General features: G+C 41.1%; 2 protein-coding genes across 2 annotated transcripts in view; both read left to right on the forward strand.

Moving 5' to 3' along the window:
• LOC114546103 (zinc finger protein 721-like) overlaps nucleotides 1-22500 on the forward strand; it is a 1066380-nt gene that overhangs the window by 794559 nt on the left and 249321 nt on the right. The gene's annotated exons all lie outside the window — the stretch shown is intronic.
• pfn1 (profilin 1) lies at nucleotides 9899-18003 on the forward strand. Its single transcript, XM_028563570.1, has 4 exons — nucleotides 9899-10004; nucleotides 10252-10394; nucleotides 16891-17074; nucleotides 17308-18003. Exons 2-4 carry the CDS (start codon nucleotides 10254-10256, stop codon nucleotides 17403-17405), a joined length of 423 nt encoding a protein of 140 aa, XP_028419371.1. The 5' UTR covers nucleotides 9899-10004; nucleotides 10252-10253; the 3' UTR covers nucleotides 17406-18003.

Consider the following 22500-nt stretch of genomic DNA (forward strand, 5'->3'; position numbering starts at 1 on the left):
TGTGAGTGTCTGTGTCTATAGGGGCTGACTCCATCCCTGGTCTCAATGTTGTAGACCTGGTCTAGTGTTTAATGTGAGTGTCTGTGTTTATAGGGACTGACTCCATCCCTGGTCTCCATGTTGTAGACCTGGTCTAGTGTTTAATGTGAGTGTCTGTGTCTATAGGGGCTGACTCCATCACTGGTCTCCATGTTGTAGACCTGGTCTAGTGTTTAATGTGAGTGTCTGTGTCTATAGGGGCTGACTCCATCACTGGTCTCCATGTTGTAGACCTGGTCTTGTGTTTAATGTGAGTGTCTGTGTCTATAGGGGCTGACTCCATCACTGGTCTCCATGTTGTAGACCTGGTCTAGTGTTTAATGTGAGTGTCTGTGTCTATAGGGACTGACTCCATCACTGGTCTCCATGTTGTAGACCTGGTCTAGTGTTTAATGTGAGTGTCTGTGTCTATAGGGGCTGACTCCATCACTGGTCTCCATGTTGTAGACCTGGTCTAGTGTTTAATGTGAGTCTCTGTGTCTATAGGGACTGACTCCATCACTGGTCTCCATGTTGTAGACCTGGTCTTGTGTTTAATGTGAGTGTCTGTGTCTATAGGGGCTGACTCCATCACTGGTCTCCATGTTGTAGACCTGGTCTAGTGTTTAATGTGAGTGTCTGTGTCTATAGGGGCTGACTCCATCACTGGTCTCCATGTTGTAGACCTGGTCTTGTGTTTAATGTGAGTGTCTGTGTCTATAGGGGCTGACTCCATCACTGGTCTCCATGTTGTAGACCTGGTCTAGTGTTTAATGTGAGTGTCTGTGTCTATAGGGACTGACTCCATCACTGGTCTCCATGTTGTAGACCTGGTCTAGTGTTTAATGTGAGTGTCTGTGTCTATAGGGGCTGACTCCATCACTGGTCTCCATGTTGTAGACCTGGTCTAGTGTTTAATGTGAGTGTCTGTGTCTATAGGGGCTGACTCCATCACTGGTCTCCATGTTGTAGACCTGGTCTAGTGTTTAATGTGAGTGTCTGTGTCTATAGGGGCTGACTCCATCACTGGTCTCCATGTTGTAGACCTGGTCTAGTGTTTAATGTGAGTGTCTGTGTCTATAGGGACTGACTCCATCACTGGTCTCCATGTTGTAGACCTGGTCTAGTGTTTAATGTGAGTGTCTGTGTCTATAGGGACTGACTCCATCACTGGTCTCCATGTTGTAGACCTGGTCTAGTGTTTAATGTGAGTGTCTGTGTCTATAGGGGCTGACTCCATCACTGGTCTCCATGTTGTAGACCTGGTCTAGTGTTTAATGTGAGTGTCTGTGTCTATAGGGGCTGACTCCATCACTGGTCTCCATGTTGTAGACCTGGTCTAGTGTTTAATGTGAGTGTCTGTGTCTATAGGGGCTGACTCCATCACTGGTCTCCATGTTGTAGACCTGGTCTTGTGTTTAATGTGAGTGTCTGTGTCTATAGGGGCTGACTCCATCACTGGTCTCCATGTTGTAGACCTGGTCTAGTGTTTAATGTGAGTGTCTGTGTCTATAGGGACTGACTCCATCACTGGTCTCCATGTTGTAGACCTGGTCTAGTGTTTAATGTGAGTGTCTGTGTCTATAGGGGCTGACTCCATCACTGGTCTCCATGTTGTAGACCTGGTCTAGTGTTTAATGTGAGTGTCTGTGTCTATAGGGACTGACTCCATCACTGGTCCCCATGTTGTAGACCTGGTCTTGTGTTTAATGTGAGTGTCTGTGTCTATAGGGGCTGACTCCATCACTGGTCTCCATGTTGTAGACCTGGTCTAGTGTTTAATGTGAGTGTCTGTGTCTATAGGGGCTGACTCCATCACTGGTCTCCATGTTGTAGACCTGGTCTTGTGTTTAATGTGAGTGTCTGTGTCTATAGGGGCTGACTCCATCACTGGTCTCCATGTTGTAGACCTGGTCTAGTGTTTAATGTGAGTGTCTGTGTCTATAGGGACTGACTCCATCACTGGTCTCCATGTTGTAGACCTGGTCTAGTGTTTAATGTGAGTGTCTGTGTCTATAGGGGCTGACTCCATCACTGGTCTCCATGTTGTAGACCTGGTCTAGTGTTTAATGTGAGTGTCTGTGTCTATAGGGGCTGACTCCATCACTGGTCTCCATGTTGTAGACCTGGTCTAGTGTTTAATGTGAGTGTCTGTGTCTATAGGGGCTGACTCCATCACTGGTCTCCATGTTGTAGACCTGGTCTAGTGTTTAATGTGAGTGTCTGTGTCTATAGGGACTGACTCCATCACTGGTCTCCATGTTGTAGACCTGGTCTAGTGTTTAATGTGAGTGTCTGTGTCTATAGGGGCTGACTCCATCACTGGTCTCCATGTTGTAGACCTGGTCTAGTGTTTAATGTGAGTGTCTGTGTCTATAGGGGCTGACTCCATCACTGGTCTCCATGTTGTAGACCTGGTCTAGTGTTTAATGTGAGTGTCTATGTCTATAGGGGCTGACTCCATCACTGGTCTCCATGTTGTAGACCTGGTCTAGTTTTTAATGTGAGTGTCTGTGTCTATAGGGGCTGACTCCATCACTGGTCTCCATGTTGTAGACCTGGTCTAGTGTTTAATGTGAGTGTCTGTGTCTATAGGGGCTGACTCCATCACTGGTCTCCATGTTGTAGACCTGGTCTTGTGTTTAATGTGAGTGTCTGTGTCTATAGGGGCTGACTCCATCACTGGTCTCCATGTTGTAGACCTGGTCTAGTGTTTAATGTGAGTGTCTGTGTCTATAGGGGCTGACTCCATCACTGGTCTCCATGTTGTAGACCTGGTCTAGTGTTTAATGTGAGTGTCTGTGTCTATAGGGGCTGACTCCATCACTGGTCTCCATGTTGTAGACCTGGTCTAGTGTTTAATGTGAGTGTCTGTGTCTATAGGGGCTGACTCCATCACTGGTCTCCATGTTGTAGACCTGGTCTAGTGTTTAATGTGAGTGTCTGTGTCTATAGGGGCTGACTCCATCACTGGTCTCCATGTTGTAGACCTGGTCTAGTGTTTAATGTGAGTGTCTGTGTCTATAGGGGCTGACTCCATCACTGGTCTCCATGTTGTAGACCTGGTCTAGTGTTTAATGTGAGTGTCTGTGTCTATAGGGGCTGACTCCATCACTGGTCTCCATGTTGTAGACCTGGTCTAGTGTTTAATGTGAGTGTCTGTGTCTATAGGGGCTGACTCCATCACTGGTCTCCATGTTGTAGACCTGGTCTAGTGTTTAATGTGAGTGTCTGTGTCTATAGGGGCTGACTCCCTCTGGAGCAGAATTGGGACAAATGTTGATGTAGATTGACCTAAAAGTCGCATTAAATCCTCATTGATTGTTTACACTGGGGCTGCATCAGACCTGGGTCTGATTCAGGACCACATATGGAGGTGGTGTTCACACTACTACTGAAGAAGTCTGACCTGGTCACTGGACCCCCCCAAAATAATCTGATTTGGGCCACTTTAGCCTGCAGTCTGAACGTACTGTAGCCTAACTGAACATTACAGGAGAACGGAAGGAGCAAGAAAACCTCATCCTGTCTACTGCTATCAGACAGGAGTGTGTGTCTGTGTGTGTGTGTGTCTGAGTGTGTGTGTGTGTGTGTGTGTCTGTCTGTGTGTGTGTATGCGTCTGTGTGCATGTGTGTGTGTCTGTCTGTGTGTGTGTCTGAGTGTGTGTGTGTGTGTGTCTGTCTGTGTGTGTATGCGTCTGTGTGCGTGTGTATGCGTCTGTGTGTGTGTGTGTGTGTGTGTGTGTGTGTGTCTGTGTCTGTGTCTGTGTGTGTGTGTGTGTGTCTGTGTCTGTGTCTGTGTGTGTGTGTGTGTGTGTGTGTGTGTGTGTGTGTGTGTCCTTGGCTATATGTTTGAATATATAACCAACATTATGAATGTCTGTTATTAACACTGTAATAAATGTTCCTCGGGTGGAGTTTGGTCTTCACTGTGACAGAGATATCTCAACACCTCGCCAGCTGCATCATGGGAAATGTAGTCTCCTCTGCTGCTCAGTTTATTACAGGTTCGAACAACAAGAGAAGTCTCTCCTTCAACGACAAACAAACAACTCGTTAGTTCTTCTGCTTTCAGTTCTTCTCATCTCAAGGAACCTTTCTCTGTTTGATTCAGTCCTAGAAGTGTGTGTGTGTGTGTGTGTGTGTGTGTGTGTGTGTGTGTGTCCTCACAGCTACAGGCTTTCTGCTTCACCTTATAAGGACACACACATCACACACCCCTCACACACACACACACACACACACACACACACACACACACACACACATTTCACATTTCACTCACACGTTGCATTAAAGACACCACTTCCTCTAAACTCTCTCGCCTCCACATCTCTCGACTTTACTCAGAACACTTAACCGTTAGAGGAAGTGTGTGTGTGTGTGTGTGTGTGTGTGTGTGTGTGTGTGTGTGTGTGTGTGTGTGTGTGTGTGTGTGTGTGTGTGTGTGTGTGTGTGTGTGTGTGTGTGTGTGTGTGTGTGTGTGTGTGTGTGTGTGTATGTATGTATGTATGTATGTGTGTGTGTGTGTGTGTGTGTGTGTGTGTGTGTGTGTGTGTGTGTGTGTGTGTGTGTGTGTGTGTGTGTGTGTGTGTGTGTGTGTGTGTGTGTGTGTGTGTGACATTCAGCACTTCCTCTCCTCTGTGTTTCAGCTTCCATAAACAGCAGCTGAACTTCTTTCTCTGCAGGCCGGATCACAGTTAGCTTAGCTTAGCTTAGCTTAGCACAAAGACTGGGAGCAGGGGGAAACTGTTATCCTAGCTTAGCACAAAGACTGCAGACCTGTAGGCCCATATACTCACTAACTTTGTACTTGACATGTCTGTCTGTGTGTGTGTGTGTGTGTTTGTATGTGTGTGTGTGTGTGTGTGTGTGTGTCTGCATGTGTCTGTCTGTGTGTATATGTGTGTCCAGGGACGTCGTTAGGCCTATTTTAGGGGGGCTGAAGCTACCCCAAAATGTTCCTAAGCCCTCCTAAATAATAAGAACAACAATTTGATTTATCCTCATTCATATTTAGATGCAACAAATCATATATCCAGCTACAATAAACAAAGCCAAAAAGTTGGAAGTTAGACAGAAGTAGGCTACAAAGAGTCGTTGTGCTATCAAGATGATGCACCGCACCGCAAAGACGCACTGGAGGTGCTGCAGCACCCTTGATGGCAAACTGTGATCAAGCCTGGATTACCCAATGGGAATTAATCATTATGGTGATAATTATCCAATCAGAATAAAATACAAGTTGTTTACAAAAAATGAAGTCTCGTGATTGTGTGTTTTATAAGTCAGTATGATGACTGGCTGCATGCACTGTGTAGATTGGCTAAAGATAAAGGTGGGTGGGCATAGAGCAGGTTGTTTACATCGTACTGATTCAAGATCAGCTTTCCAAGAACGAGTTGAGATTGAAAGAGTGGAATTAATTAGTAACTGATCCCCGGTCAGATTGGGTTGTATCAGCGAGTGAAAGTGTGGAAAAGAGAGAGAAAGAAGCGGCTGCTATAAAAAATGTCTCGTGAATAAAAAGCTTTTTTAAAAAGAGCTGGGAATGACGAAGAGGAGCATGTCGAGGAGCTAGCCAACGTTAGCTTGGAAGAATCGCTGCCTTCTACCAGCTAGACTCAGCCACAGCTAACGGTGGCTAACGTTAACTTTAGCGAAGTTGTTGTGGAAAAAGACAGAGATGAGTCTGATCATCAGCATTACAGAACAAGGTAACGGCCCCTCAGGTACCATCATCTCTGGAGACCCTGCACTACGGGGACCGATTACAGAGACCGTCCGGGAGGAAGTTATACCCAGAGGGATATTAGCCTTTCAGAATCAGCGGCTAAATGTCCAGCATCTCGGTGGGGGGGACGAGGCTGGCGGCAGAAAGTTGGTTTATTGAAAAGCCATGCATACCAGACGTATTGCATCATCATTTTGTGATGCTGCTATAGGCCTGTATGAGACAGTTGTGCAGTAGCCTATATGTTGGCTTTTGCAGTTTGTGAAGTAGCAGCTGACTAAGTGACTGTTATTTTACAACCTGCACTCAGCTGTGTTGTGTGATGGCATTGTTGTATCTTCAGTCAATCACGTTTCAGAATTACTATTGTGCTTTCTGCTTGGGTGATTTTTAGTGAATACTATATTGCCATAGTCTTGAGCCATACAACGCTTTGGTATGATTTAATTCATTGTAACATTGTCTTGTGATGTGTGAGTCAGATGGCAGTACTTGGTTAATTGAACTGGAAAGGCAAACTTCTTTTTTTGATTATTTTGTATTTAATAGTGACAGTGGATAGACAGGAAAGGGGGAGAGAAAGAGAGGGAATGACAAGCAGCAAAGGGCCGCAGGTCGGATTCAAACCCGGGCCGCGCAGCCTAGCCTGCATGGGGAGAACGCTCTTACTGGGGGTGTTAGAGGCCGCCCCTATTCATTAATGTTTTGACCAGTAGTGATTTGGCATGTGATTTATGTATGCCTATTATAAAGAAACAAATAGGCTAATCTGTAACTTTAGAATTTGTCACATACTTCGCTGTTCTGAGTTCGCATGTAGTCTACTACTGTGTAGTAGACTACATGTTAGTAGACTACATGTAGTCTACTACTGTGTAGTAGACTACATGTTAGTAGACTACATGTAGTCTACTACTGTGTAGTAGGCTACATGTTACCCCACAGATACACATGTGAAAATGAAATGAAAACAGTCCTACATACAGTACATACAGTATATACAGTAATCATTACTCCAAAGCTTTTATTCCTTCCGCCATCAGGTTATTGTATTTAGACAGCTCCACTTTAAATAGGATCCGTATTAATATCTTACATGATAAAGTATGCAGTGATGCCTATTCTTTTTCTTGTACTGTTGTTTTTTATATTGTTTAATTTACCAACTTATTAGCTGTTTGGCCTCTGTCAGTTTTTGGACATTTTGGATGTTGTTTCATGTGACCACTTTGCATTTCGAAGTCAGGAAATTAGCCTTAGGGTTTAGTTTTATCTTAAAGGATAAGACCGAAGGAACTGAGTAGAAATGGAAGAAGAGGATCTGTCACTTTTGACTTGTTAACATATTGGTTTCTTGACTGGTGGTTGACATATCATGAGCTTAGATTTATAAGGTTCTATCTCCGTTTAGGGTAGTTCTGAGATATTGAGCATCAAAGTTTTTACATCCCAGCTATTTTGTGAGATGGAACCTTTTTATTTTATTAATAACTAACTAAGAAAATATTTTTTTACAAAAATAACACCACACAGGCATTAATAAACAAAAAAAGTCAAAAACTCAATTTCGGCCAAAAGTGGAGATAGAACCTTATAATTCTAAGCTCACGATAAGCGTAGCTCTAATACAGTAACGAAAGATGTGAGTGCAAAGATTTTGCAAATGCAACTTACAGATACCCTGGGGGCTAAGCCCCCCCCGTCTTTCAATCCTAGTGATGTCCCTGTGTGTGTGTGTGTGTCTCTGTAGTATGTGTCTGTGTGTGTGTCTGTGTCTGTCTGTGTGTATGTGTGTTTCTGTGTGTGTGTGTGTGTGTGTGTGTGTGTGTGTGTGTGACATGTTGCAGGTCCAATCAGCTGCTCGGCTGTGGCTCATGTAGAGATTCAGTGTGTATTTCATCACCAGGGTATTTAGCAATGAGATTTAGGCAGTACCTGTAGTCTGTTAACCGCAATGAATAAGATTGTCAGCAACTCCTAACCCCCCACACAAAAATTACACAAATTGTCAATGAGGTTTGGTTGGACTTTACACTTCTTCTGTCTGTGTGTCTCTGTGTGTGTCTCTGTGTGTGTGTGTGTGTGTGTGTGTGTGTGTGTGTGTGTGTGTGTGTGTGTGTGTGTGTGTGTCCCAGGGCTATGCATACTGTAGCTGGTATCTTGTATAAACTCGTCAGTTGGGCCACCACACCTTTTCTCTCTCAGCAGGAAGTTCTTTTCAAGCTGCAATACTATTCCACTTCTCAGTGTCTGACAACATTATGGGATGGATCCCTGCAGAGATAGAGCTTCTAGTTAGAGAGTAAGATCCTTTACTTAACTAAAAGGTGTATCTCTGTAGGGATCCATCCCATAATGTTGTCACACACTACTTAGTCACCTTTCTGTAAGTTCCTGGTGTTCACATTATTCTGACCACGTTGTGTTTATCTGCAGAGTTTTTAAGATTGATGATGAGCTGTGGTGAACCGGCCGACTTCACAATAATCTGACAGTAAACACGTTACAACCACACAAACACACACACAGACACACACACACATAGACACACACACTCAGACACACACACACACACACACACACACACACACACACACACACACACACACACACACACACACACACACAGACACACACACACATATACATACACATAGACACACACACACTCTCACACTCACATAGACACATATAGACACACACACACACACACTCTCACACACATAGACACACACACACACACACTCTCACACAGACACACACACAGACACATATACATACACATAGACACACACACACACTCTCACACACACAGAGGTCCCCACCCTGAGGGTGACACTCCTTCAGGACAGAGAATACATGGTGATGGTAATACTGGGTGTGATGGGTTAGGATAAGGTGAGCAGACACAGATCTCAGGGTTATAACAACCTGTTATAACAACCTGTTATAACAGGTTGTTATAACAGGTTGGTTTGGTTGCTTCTTATCAACATTTTGGTACATTCACAACATTGTCAGCTTGTTTTCAACATTTTTTACACAACTTAACATTTTCTGTGTGTGTGTCTCTGTGTGTCTGTGTGTCTGTGTGTTTGTGTCTCTGTGTGTGTGTGTGTCTGTGTGTCTGTGTGTTTGTGTCTCTGTGTGTGTGTCTGTGTGTCTGTGTGTTTGTGTCTCTGTGTGTGTGTTTGTGTGTCTGTGTGTGTCACTTCAGGCGTTGTTTTTTTCAATGTTTCCCTGGGTTTTTCCTGACCCTTTTCGTCCTGGTGCTATCTGAAGGTCTGAAGGTCTGAAGTCACATCGTGATGGGCTCATACTACTACGTCTACTTCAACCCTTCTACTCCTGGTACTACAGTTTGGAGTATTTCTCAGTGAAAGAACACATCTACCTGAGTACACGTACGTCAACAGAGTAACTCTTTAACACTGTTTCAACATGTCGCTCAGTTTGCATTACACAGCCACAGGTCTGGACTGGCTCAGGTATGTGTGTGTGTGTGTCAGTGTGTGTGTGTGTGTGCGTGTGGCAGTGTGTGTGTGTCAGTGTGTGTGTCAGTGTGTGTGTGTGTGTGTGTGTGTGTGTGTGTGTGTGTGTGTGTGTGCGTGCATGTGTGGAATGGAATGTATGAGCCTAACAGGAACAGTATGCTAAACTGCAAGCCCCAGAATGCATTTCAGCTGCAGGGCTTGTGTGGGTGGATGACTGACATGATTGGGACATGTTGTTGTTTTAAAGACCAAAAAGAGTTGAGTTTGAGGAGGTCACTTCTGTTACATTCTCCCAGAATGCCTTGCTGTTGTGCACCGTTCCTCTCGGTCATGTCATGTTGTTGGTCAACTTGTGTTCCGCTAAATGTGCTGGAGCAATAAGGGAGGCTCGATTTGACCAAAAGGCCTCAGAGAGACTCAAAACACAGTCCCAAAAAGATGTGCAACAGCCAATGAGGAGAGAGAGAGAGAGAGAGAGAGAGACAGAGAGAGAGAGAGAGGTCGTTATTCTCTCAAACCTTTCTATATAAAGGAGGGTTTGTGTGTTGAGGCTGCACATCAGTTCACTTCCTGGTTTCTGAAAGAGAGAAAGAGAGAGAGAGAGAGAGACAGAGAGACAGAGAGAGAGAGAGAGAGAGAGGAAGTAGCAGCCTGTGTGCAGCGAGGGAGTGGCCGGACGTATAAAAGACAGCGTCTCTTCCTTCTTTCTGCATTTCACTCTGCTTCTCTTCCTGCAACCTGAGACAGCACCTGCACAGGTGAGACACACATAGACACACACACACACACACACACACACACACACACACACACACACACACACACACAGACACTGATTTATCCTCTGTGAGTTTCTGCAGCTAAAAATTACACAAAATGTCAATGAGGTTTGGTTTGACTTCCTACTTCTTGTGTCTGTGTGTGTGTGTGTGTGTGTGTGTGTGTGTGTGTGTGTGTGTGTGTGTGTGTGTGTGTGTGTGTGTGTGTGTGTGTGTGTGTTGACAGTCATGTCGTGGCAGGCGTACGTAGACTCCCTGACAGGTCCTGACTCCAGCGGGAATAAAACCATCGAGGACGCCGCCATCTGTGGGTTAGCAGCCGGAGCAGAGAGCATCTGGGCCAGTTCACCAGGCCTCAGCACCATGACGGTACACACACACACACACACACACACACACACACACACACACACACACACACACACACACACACACACACACACACACACACCAACCAAGTCTTAACCCTCAAACAGCCCTTTAAACTTGTGGGGTCCAGCATTTTGGCCCCACAAGTATACTGCACTCCCAGTTTTTGGACCCCACGAGTCTTGTTAAACAAGAACCCAAACACACACACACACACACACACACACACACACACACACACACACACACACAGCTTGAGGCAGGGAAACAACATGACTGTGTGTGTGTGTGTGTGTGTGTTTTGGATCACATGTTTGGTTGTCACGCTGTAAGAAACGTCTGCAGGAAGATGTTAAAGTTATTCAAGTTTCAGGGTGAGACACTTCCTTCTTCACACTCTCTGTCATTCTGCCTGTCTGTCTGTCTGCCTGTCTGCCTGTCACTCTGTCTGTCTGTCTGTCTGTCTGCCTGTCTGCCTGTCACTCTGTCTGTCTGTCTGTCTGCCTGTCTGCCTGTCACTCTGTCTGTCTGTCTGTCTGTCTGTGTGTCTGTCTCTCAGAGACTTGTTTCAAGACTTTAGAAGAGTGTAAGCTAGTTGTTATCAGATTAGTTTTCTGCAGTGTTGCACCAAGCTGCAGAAGCCTTCCTCTTCTTTTCTGTGTTTGGGCGTGTTCAGTTTGTCGCTCGGCTGGTTCCCGCTCCGTCAGATGGGTGGGTGGGGGGGGTGGAGCTGCAACAGGAAGAAGAGCTGCAGCTTCACTGTAGTTTAAAAACTCACAGAGTAGCAGTAATACTCATAATATTACAGTATAACTAAAAGACTAAACTAAATGTCCTCACAAAGCTCAAAGGTCCCCACTACGTTGGTTAAAACAGAAGGCGGTCCTCACACACACACACACACATGCACACACACTGCGAGCGACTTTCTCTGCAGCCTGATAATCGAGATACTTTCACATTGATTGAAAATTGTATTTTTATCATTTTTGTACTTAAACTTTAATGATTTTTTTAGGCTATTTTTTAAAAGACTCTTTGACACGTTGAACCGTTTCAACACATTCCTGCTGAGTCGAGTTAAAACACGTCTGCATGCTAGTCATAACCACTAGTCATAACTCAACTCACCTCCTGGCCACTGCCCAGGTGCTCTTGAGCAAGGCACTGAACCCCCAACTGCTCGGGGCACCTTTCCATGTGCAGCTAACCCCCCCACCCCCACTCTGACATCTCTCTCCATTAGTGCATGTAGAGGTACTGAGCATGTGTGTGTAATTCAGGCCTTTGTGTAATATGTGTGTAATAATGAGTGAAAAACATTGTAATTTCCCCTTGTGGGATTAATAAATTATAAATTATTATTATTACATTAACAAAAACGTAACTTATATCATCTTCTGTCCTCTGACTCAGCACATTTTATATATGAATATATGTTTATAGACAGATTTCTGGAGCTCAGAGTCAGAAATGTTAAATTATCTTCAATCCTCTCACCTCCAACCATAGAAACGCATTCCTGCAGAGTCGAGTTAAGACGCGTCTGAGAGGAATATTTGTGCATAGTGGTGACAGAAACATGACTTAATGATTGATTTATGGTCACTTTTCTACTTTTTGTGCAAAAGATTTCATGTCTTTGCTGCAGAAATGTTCATAAAAAACAATAATTTCACTTCATCTTTTTCTGTAGATCAGAGGCAGAGAAGTTAAATAACTGACTCTCTGGGTCTGTGTTTTTTTTTTTTGGGTCGAGTTAAAACATGTCTCAGAGAAAAAGAAAGAAGCAAAACTTCCAGAAAGAGACACACAAGGTGTGAGAGAAAAGGGCGCGCCAAGTGATCTTTATTCAGTTTTCTGTTTAGTGCAAAAGATTGGTGTCTTTTCTGCAGAAATGTTTAGCAAAAGAAAACATGCATTTTAATCCTTTAACGTCATGTTTTAGACACATTAAGACTTCAAACACTTCTCTAAGATTAGGACGATTGTTGTGAACTTTCAGCTGAAACATGGCTGCTGTCAGAAAAACTAACAACTCAGTTTCATTGCAGCTTTAAAAAGAGGTCAGATCTTTAATAATAAGTAATAAGTAAAAATTCAGATTAGAAGCAACGAGGAAGAACAAATCGAATACAGGGCCTCAAACGCAGACAAAAATGTTGAAAATAGGGATAACAAAGTACAAGAATGTGGGTTTAAGATGTAGATTTAAGGCTGCAAAAATTACAAGAATGTGGCTGTAAGATGTAGATTTAAGGCTGTGGCTCAGAGACAGACATTTAGAGTTGAAGATGTTGAAATATTTCAACATATTTCTGCAGAAGGCGTGTGTTGAGGCGAGTTAAAACAAGTCTGACTGGTGGACATCTTCTGCAGCATGGGAGTTATATTTAATTCACCATGAAGCTGACTTTAGATTAAATCTTTCTTTAAGTTATCTGTGCGGATTCTGTCGACGTGTTTCCAGAGAAGTAGCGGCTGTTTTTTTTTTATGTGAGAAAAATATTTTTCCGAGCATCGTTTCCGGTACGTTTGTGTGTTCTGTTTCTGTGGCTTTCTGAGCGCCGCTTTGACTACCTTATAAGGGCACGGGGTCGACACAGAGCACCAGATAATACAGGAAGTAGAGGCGCGTCTTCTCACTTCTTGTTTCTGTCACACACTAACACACACACACACACACACACACACACACCACAGTCTACCTGAAGGCCTTTAATTTGATTGGCTGGGTGGTTTCAGGAAGTGGTTTTGTAGCTGTGTGTGTGTGTGTGTGTGTGTGTGTGTGTGTGTGTGTGTGTGTGTGTGTGTGTGTGTGTGTGTGTGTCATGTCCTAACTTGTCCTCACATTCTTCTTCTTCTTGTTTTTCCTCCTGTTGCTCAGTTCAGACTAAAAGCTGTGTGTTTTAAAATCTACTCCAGTAGTTTTATTCTGGTAGGTTTATGTGGGCATTTTATTTTGAAATGTTCCTTAATTTCCTGCATTCTGCTTTAAGCTTTAAAACACCAAATTTATGTTAGAAATGTCTGTATTCAAACTAATCTATTATGCAAGATATGATGTGACTTCCTCATTAAATGTTGCTGACACAGGATTCAAGAGATCAAATTCCCAGGCTGCCTACTAACCCATATATATATATATATAGTCAAGTCAGTTTTATTTGTATAGCACATTTAAACGAACAGTTGACCCAAAGTGCTTTACAGGTAGAGCAGGGAAGGCAGAAACAGTATGCCTTAAAGATACATAATCAAGTGTGCAAGGTACCATGAATGTAGTTAGGCAAAGGTAGAATTAAATAATGTAACATAGAATAAAATAACAATGGAACAATGTTTGTTAATACAAAAAGATGAGATAAAGTTGAGTTATATATATATATATATATTCATATATCAGCTATACTAACAAATACCAGGTATAGATATGAGCAAAATATACAAACTAGGTATCAGAAATATGCAGAATTATAAAACACATTAGCAGAACTCATTATTTCAGAAAGTGTATTATATAGAAGTAAAATCTTTAATAAATTAATAAACTTAAAGATAAACTCAGTTCCAGAGATGCCACCATCTCTAGTTTTACACTTATTTTAGCAACTCATGGTCAATAATCCTCATTTATAGGATTATTAATTTATAAATTTTTTGTTTAAAAAAAAAATCTAAAATTATGAATTATTTTGAGTAATAGTTAAGATTACAGAAACGCATGTTGATGGATAATCACAGACTGCCAAAGTTAAACCAGTATGCTGTTTTGAGACCGTTTCAATTCATTTTTAAATGCTATAAAATTAAATATAACACCCAAAATTGTATAAAAAGTAGTGAATTGACCATTAATTTGAGCTTGGAAGAGCGTTTTTACGGAACCATCAATGATATTTTTGGGCACTTTGGTTGAAAAAAACAAACATATTTCTGATATAGAAGCTTTAAAAACGAGTCACATTTGACCTGAGTACAACATGAGGGTTAAATGTGCAGTTTTTTAAATCGATGTTCAAAACGTGTCTGTGTTCTCCACCAACTAGGCGGGTATGATAGCCTGCAGCAAAAATATCATGGTTTCACGGTATTACGGTATTGCAATAACAGCTCTAAATATATTTTATTTTAAAACACACTGCACACTGGCAAGGAGACTGGTTTCTAGACTGCAGTTTTTCTCCTTGAAGACTAATTAAAAACAGCTCATACTCATATCTTAGGATCGCTATGACGGGAAATGTGAATGGTTTCGAAACCGTGACTTGAAGCCGGTAACCGGGCTATGCCTACCGCGAAGTCGAGATGAAAGTCAAAACGTTTCAAGATGAAACTGAGACGCAGTTTAGAAAATCTGCTGCACAAAGTCTACAGTAAACCCAGACATGTTCACTATTAACTTTCATGATTGAAATGTCAGAATCTTTGTGAAAACTGCGTAAGTGGGGTTAAACAACAAATTAGTTCTTGAGAACGTTTGGTGAACGAGGCCCGTTGTCCCATATTTAAATTTTTTTTTTTTACTTTTTTTGCCTCACAGGAAGTCAGTATAATTTTCATTTTTACGAATACATGTTTAAGGACTTTAGGATAAACAAAAACTCTCAACATTTTGCAGCAATGTTCAAAATAGTAATTCTCCAGGCTGCTTTCTCATTTGGGCCTAGATTAACGCTGCAGAATATATATCGTTTTTTTTTATCGTCATCGCAATATTGGCCTAGTGCTGTGTTTGTCAAACTTATTTTCAATAATGTACCCTCTTTGAGTTGCTTTCTTTAAGCCAAGTTACCCCGTGACCAGCGCAAAAGATTTTTGGTAGAAAATAAAGTCTTTATAAAGAGGTACAATACAGCGATGGCAGCAATAGATTCTCTAAACCACAGCCTTTTTTAAACAAAAAACACATTTAAATGCTACATTTCAAATGTTTAGAATGCACCACTTAATTCATTCATTGTTAATAGTATAATAATTTTAGGAATTATGCATGACATATTTTTAAATTAGAATTTTGCAAAACTTTCACGTACCCTACCGCTGCAGTCCTCCAGAGTACCCCAAGGGGGACACGTACCCCCATTTGAGAAACACTGGCCTAATGGATGAAATTAAGCTTTGTTGCTAAAAGTTGCAATTTTGGCAATTTAAGTAATTTGCATAATATGCTAATTAAGACACTAGACACTGCAGGTGTATGGGGTTAAAACATGTACTGATATACATATATATATATATATATATATATATATATATATATATATATATATATATTCACATTTTTTTACATGTCTTCATAAAACACATTAATTTCATGATTGAATTTTTCTAACAAATCATTAATAAATTACATAAATTACTGACAAGCTTTATAATTATACATTACACCTTTTGAAAGGCAGAATGCATCCAAGCTGTTCTTTGAAGAATGAATTGAAGGGAAACGCACAACTTCTTGAGTGTGAAAAAATGATTTCTCTTTTCAGGCATGTTCTCGGGTAAAGTTTTAAATAATTCCCTCGTGTCTCATACCTGTTGCTCCAAAATTGAAAGACAGGCTCAACTGTCTATAAATATAACATCTAAAACCTTTGACTCTAATATGTATACCCGGCTTTATCCAGCGTTCACTTTTCTGTTCTGGAAATATATGCAAATTAGCACATATTTAATAAGAGAATGCCTCATATACATATTTAAACTTACAATTTCAGAAAACTTGTAATACAATTTATTTTTGTCTTAATATAAGTAATCAACTTGGGAAGTTTCAGGTTGATATCTGGAAGTTAATTTTTGTATCCCTATTCACCTGCAGTGTCTTGTGTCTTCATTAGCATATTTCATTCATTCATTCATTCATTGTTCTGGGTCTGAGAATTTTCCAGTAGACTGAAAGTGTTTCGGCTTACTGTCCACAGTGAAGGTGACTTTGAACTGGACTGTTTTTAATTTTTAATTTTTTAAATTTTTTAACTTTAAATATTTAAATAAATAAAAAAATTAACAATTTTCTTTCTTATTTATTTTAGGACAAAGTGTCATCGTCTCTTATCTTTAACAAAATGTCTGACCAGGATTTTATTTTGGGTTTTGCAGGTAGCTGCGAGGCTACCATTAGCCGAGTTAATGTTGAAGATGAAATTAATGAAGAAATGATAACTTATTACAATTATCTGTTTATTAAAATAAAAATATGAATGCAGTACAAGTACTAATACAGACTTGCTGTACTAATACAGACTTGCTGCATTCAAGACCTCACGCCAGTAAAAGTATTATATTATACATAAATATTAATGTAGTTCAACTTTACTCCACTTTTATTCTTGAAATAATACAACTGATTTTCTCTAAAATGTTCAACTTTACTTTACTGGGCTTTTTGACATATTACAACTGTTTTTTTCTTGAAATATTTCAATAATTTTTCTCTCCCTCTCTCCCTTCCTGTCTGTCTCCCTGCCTTTCTCCCTGCCTGTCTGTCTCTCAGGCGGACCAGATAAAGAAGCTGGCCGGTAACTCCAGTGCCCTGCGCGAGTGTGGTCCGTCTATAGGGGAAATGAAGTGCATGCTGCTCACAGACGACTCTGAAAATCCCAGCAGCTACTGCATGCACCTGAAGGCCTCGAAGAACCACGGAGGCTTCAATATCTGCGTCGGCAAGGCCAAGACAGGTGAGACAGGTGGAGAGACAGGGGGAGAGGGAGACAGGTAGACAGACAGGGGGGAGAGGGAGAAATTCTGGGAGAAGTCAGATTTAAGAGTTTGAATGTTTCTGTTGTGTATCTTGTTGTTTGAATTTAATTAACGTTTGACTGTCCTGTCTCTTTCTCTGTCTGTCTCACCCCTTTGTCTCTCTCTCTCTCTCTCTCTCTCTCTCTTTCTGTCTGTCTGTCTGTCTACACAGCTATGGTCATAGCTAAAGGTAAAGACGGCACCGCCGGTAACCAGGTATCCACCCGGGTGTTCCCCATCGTTAAATACCTGCGAGACGCCGGCTACTGAGACCCCCCTCCAGCCTTCCTCCAAACCAGACGCCCCCCCCCCCCCTTGCCTGTCGCTGTTTGGAGCCCATTTCATTATCTTATTTCTTTTTGCTGGAGTGTCAAACACAGTTTCCCTTTACGGCCAAACTGGAGAATGAGAATCCCACCTCAGGCCTGACGTGTGTAGTTTAGTTTATCGATTTTATTTCATCGAGAAAGTCAAAATATTTCCGACTGTGTTATTGCACATCTCACGTGGTCTTCTCTCTTAACAGTTTGGTTGACGAAAATGTCAAATATAATGCCAAAAAATTGTAGAATAAAAAAATAGATGTTATAAATGTTAAAAAAAGTGACTAAAAAGTAGGGTCACTAGGGCCGGATTTGAGTTTGACACACGAGTGCTTTAGAGTCTGCCATCAGGGAAATTAAACATGTTGAGAGTTGTTTCCATGTAACGAGTGAGTGGCAAACGTGTGTGATTTAAACCGGACCGCGGCGAGCCAGTGTTACATTTTTATTTTTGTGTACAGTGGAGAGAGAGAGACGGGCCAACGGTCCAATCAGCTCGCACTGTCCCTGGTCAACAACATTAATAAAGGTTTATTACAATATTACATTTTTCGTTCGTTCTCTGTAGACTCTGTGTGTGTGTGTGTGTGTGTGTGTGTGTGTGTGTGTGTGTGTGTGTGTGAGGACCAACTTCTGTTTTAACCTACGCAGTGGGGACTTTCAGCTTTGTGAGGACGTCTGGTTTAATCTTTTAGTTATAATATAATATTATGAGTATTATTACTGAATGGACCGTATTTATGCATTTATGTACTAGTATGCAGTCTTGTACTTGAAAGCAATACTTCTATCTTACCAGAAAATGACTTTGTAGAAGCTAAAGTTACATTTAAGAATGTTACTTAATTTCAATTCAAGTTTATTCAAAGTGTTTTAATTGTAACAGATACCGATACCACCTGAACCTGGAGTCCAGTACCGGTGCCTTTATTCAGTAACCTACTATCTCTCTAGGGAGATATGTCAAAAAATCACTACACAACGTAACTATGTATTAATAACCATTTTCAATGAATAGATAGATATTTATTGATACAGCAGAAAAATATTAGTCACACAGCACAGAATATACATAAAATACTACGATACAATATACATGAAATAATAATAAGATAGAATACAAGAACAAAATAAGCTTTTAAGGTTATATTTAAAACAAGCTGCGTCTGTTATAGTGCGGGGGTCAGGGGGGTGCGATCACCCCAGTGTTTGTACCTCGAGCTTGGGACAACACTGATTGGAGCAATGACCGTTTGTTTTTACGAACAGTTAAAATCTCAGAGAAATATGCTGGGGTCAGGCCATTAATGACCTTAAAAACAAACATTAAAATCTTAAAATAAATTCTAAAAGACACCGAGAGCCAACGGAGAGAGCAGAGAACAGGGGTTATGAATATAACTACTACCATCAAGTCTTGTATTAAGTACTTGAAAGTAATACTAAAGTATTTTTTACTAGAGTAAAAGTAAAAGTATCTTACCCGTGTCCTGTTGGAATATAACTTGAGTAATAGTCTGTAAGTATCTGATATTTACTATACTTTAAGTAGCCTATCAAAAGTAATTTTATTTAATAATAAATAATATAAATAAATAAATAATAAACTAATATATTTTAGTATAAAACACTTTTTTGCCAAACCTGCTTTTTGCAGTTTAACTAAAGCTACGTTCAGAGTGCAGGCAAAAGTGGCCCAAATCAGAATTTTTTGGGGGTCAAGTGACCAGGTCAGACTTCTTCAGTAGTAGTGTGAACACTCAAATCTGATGTAGACCACCTCCATATGTGGTCCTGAATCAGACCCAGGTCTGATGGTTTTCAACGCGGCCACAGTGTGAACAACCAAAGAGAATTTAATGCGACTTTTACTTACATCTACATAGACATTTATCACAATAATGCGCCTGTGGGAGTTAGCCCCTATAGACACAGACTGTAACATTAAAAACTAGACTAGACTACAACATGGAGACCTGTGATGGAGCAAGTCACTGGAGGGAGAGGGAGGGGTTAGACCTCATTAGTGTCTGGGGAGATACTTTAATTAAATCAAAACTACAAGTATCATACCATAACCGCTCCGTTTTTGAAAGAATAGCAAACGCAATGTAAGAACGGGGACACCGGAGAGCGTGGCTGCAGTGTAAAAAGGAAGGTGAACAGCCTTAAAGATAAATTTAAAGATTACACCAACATTTTGAAATAGGGATGCACCAAATCCAGATTTTTGGGGTTGGGCTGAATCAACTGGTTGAGATTGTGCTGCCTCCTCCTCCCATCCTCAGTCCATGAACACAGTAAACACATGAATGAAGTCAACAGTGACTGTCCTTCCTTTGCTGTACCTGAAGTTACTGCATTTTGTCTGCTGTCTGTACAGTCCTTCCAGAAAAATGCAATTATGTGATCGTATAATAGCATTTTTTCCAAATACGCCGCACTTTCGCCGCATAAATTGCCGATTTCCGCGCAAAATATGCGGGGCTTGCATGATTTCATAATCCCCACATTTTCGTTGCAAAAAGTCCCATAATATATCTTAGCAGAAAGTTGAAAAATGTTGCGCTTACTTCACACCAGCAATTTCATTGCATAAAATTGCATAAATATCCCTCATATTCCATCACATTTTTTAAGAAAACGCCCGCATAATCAAGGATTTTTGCCCGCAACAATCACAAAAAAACTCGAAGGACTCTCTGTAGATTCCTTCATGCACAACTCGTATTCTTTCACATGTTTTGTACCAAATGTTGTAACAGCGGCCATGTTGTGTATTGTTTAGGGTCCTCGCCACCACCAGACCAATCAGCATTGCAAATTGAACATGTAGCTGGACTTGAATGGCCTTCTTTTGACTGAAAGTACTGCCAAACAACACTGTTTCTGCTCGCCTGTTCCATTTCCACTTTCTCACAGCCTACTGCAGGGTTCTTCAACGTTTTTTAAGCTACGCTTTTTAAGGACCCCTTAACTGAAAGAGAGCTAGCTACTTTGATTTCACTTGTTTGACTTAGTTTATTTATTTGAAAAGATTTTTTATTTCTTCCTTGAGTTATTTTGATGTGGGATTTGTTTTAAAAATCCATTATTTTTATCATTACAGTGACCAGCGTAGCGCGCGTTGTGCGAGCGTAGGGTTCAGTTCCCTGGGAAAATATTCTAAGGTTCGGCAGAAACCAGAACCCCGTCAAAAACCCCAAATATTCAGCCGAATCTGAAGACCAATCCTGGATTTGGTGCATCCTTATTTTGAAATAAAAGCGAAAAAGCTGACTTCTTCCATAACCTACCTAACTTTAGGGCAACAGCGTGCTGCGCCTGATGTCATTGTTATTGGTCTTTTCACACTGGACTCTGATATAGGCCACGTTTTAAAAAGTCATGTCAACAGACACACAAAAAAATCAGATCTGAGCAAATAAATCAGAATTAAGCATTGAGACTTGAGGTGTGACCGTGGCCAAATTTCTTCTGATTATATTTCGTAGTGAATCTGAAGCCTATAAGGTTAAAGTCTGTATAAAGCTCAAATGTGCTGAGAAATCATGAGCACTGTGTTAGTGACGTTAGTTTAATGATTTTCCTCTCAGCAGAGTGATGTGTTGAAGAGGATGTTCTATTTGATTCTGTGATTGGTGGCTGAGTGAGATCAATGATTTTATGTGTAGGGTTGGAGCCCCCCAAAGAGACTCTGACCTCAAAGGGACTCAGACCTTTTATTTGCCAACTCACAACTGTTTATTTTATCTAACATGTTACCTAAACGTACCCCTTATAAACCATGTTCTTGCTGCAGCAAGTCAGAGTGCATATTTGGGCTGTGCCTCTCTGGGTTCTTCAGGACTCGTCATTGATGCTGAAAACTTGATGTAATAAAACCATTATGATAAAGTACAGTGTCAGTGGATTTCATCTTCACACATCATCACAGCATCGCAACTAAAGATACCACAGTGGTAACGAAGATGTTTAGAGGAAAAGTAGCGGAGTTAAAAGTTAAAGTTTCCAGAATGATAAATAACAAAGTAAAAGTACAGATACAAGAAAATTATACTTAAGTACAGTATAGTACAGTAGTATAGTAAGTATTTGTACTTTGCAAGAGAGGAAAAAACTCATTCAGAATTTACCAGTTTTTTCCAATATTTTAGAAAAAAACGTGAGAATATTAAAGAGAAAATGTTTTAATATTTTGAATTTTTTTCGAAATAAACTTAAAATATTTTCAAAATAATTCACCTAGTAGTTAAGAAGCGAGCTTGTGACCGGGAGGTCGCCGGTTCAATCCCCAGACCAACAGGATAAAATCTGGGTGGACAAAGTGAAAGAGCAGCACTTATCTCTCCCTCATCACCACCACTGAGGTGCCCTTGAGCAAGGCCCTTAACCTCCAACCACTCCAGTGGAGCTGCTCAGTGGCCAGCAGTGTTGGGAAGGATACTTTCAAAACGTATTTTGTTACAGAATACAGAATACATGCCCACAAATGTAATTTGTAACGTATCCATTACGTTACTCAATCTGAGTAACGTATTCTGAATACTTGGATTACTTCAGGATTACTTCCACATTGAATTGAGTTTTATAAGTGTGGGAATGCGGCTATCACATACAGCTTACTAAACAGGCCTATAATGGTGTGTTCTTTTTATTCCAACTAGCTGAATGTGTATCTGAACAAGCAGATAGATTATTGTATTGGTAGTCCCGAACTGCATACTACAAAAATCTAACCGCAGTCTAAACTACCACAAGCTAATTTTAGCTAACGTTAGCTAGCATGTCAAACGGGGCTATAGTCTTTAAACGGCTCTGGAGCTAGTAAATCAGCACCTAGGAGAATATAAAGTCGCACGTCAGCGTTAAAATAGCAAGGTGACCAGTAAAACTACAGCAGACGACTACCCTTGGCTAATTAAAAAAATAACTTACTTTAAGATGCTTCTTCAGGTTGGAGGTGGAGTAATTTGGAGCTGAAAGGAGGCTGGTTGCTGGCAAGCAGAGGCTGCATGGCACAGTAAGCTGTATTTCATTCT

The sequence above is a fragment of the Perca flavescens genome, chromosome 19 (genome assembly GCF_004354835.1).
Source record: "Perca flavescens isolate YP-PL-M2 chromosome 19, PFLA_1.0, whole genome shotgun sequence".
Lineage (NCBI taxonomy): Eukaryota > Metazoa > Chordata > Actinopteri > Perciformes > Percidae > Perca > Perca flavescens.

Excerpts from the sequence above, each read along its gene's own strand:
- pfn1 (XM_028563570.1), top strand. The coding sequence starts at position 10,254 with ATGTCGTGGCAGGCGTACGTAGACTCCCTGACAGGTCCTGACTCCAGC. Across the intron at positions 10,395-16,890 it reads CAGGCCTCAGCACCATGACG|GCGGACCAGATAAAGAAGCT; the intron begins GTACACACACAC and ends TCTGTCTCTCAG. Across the intron at positions 17,075-17,307 it reads CGTCGGCAAGGCCAAGACAG|CTATGGTCATAGCTAAAGGT; the intron begins GTGAGACAGGTG and ends CTGTCTACACAG.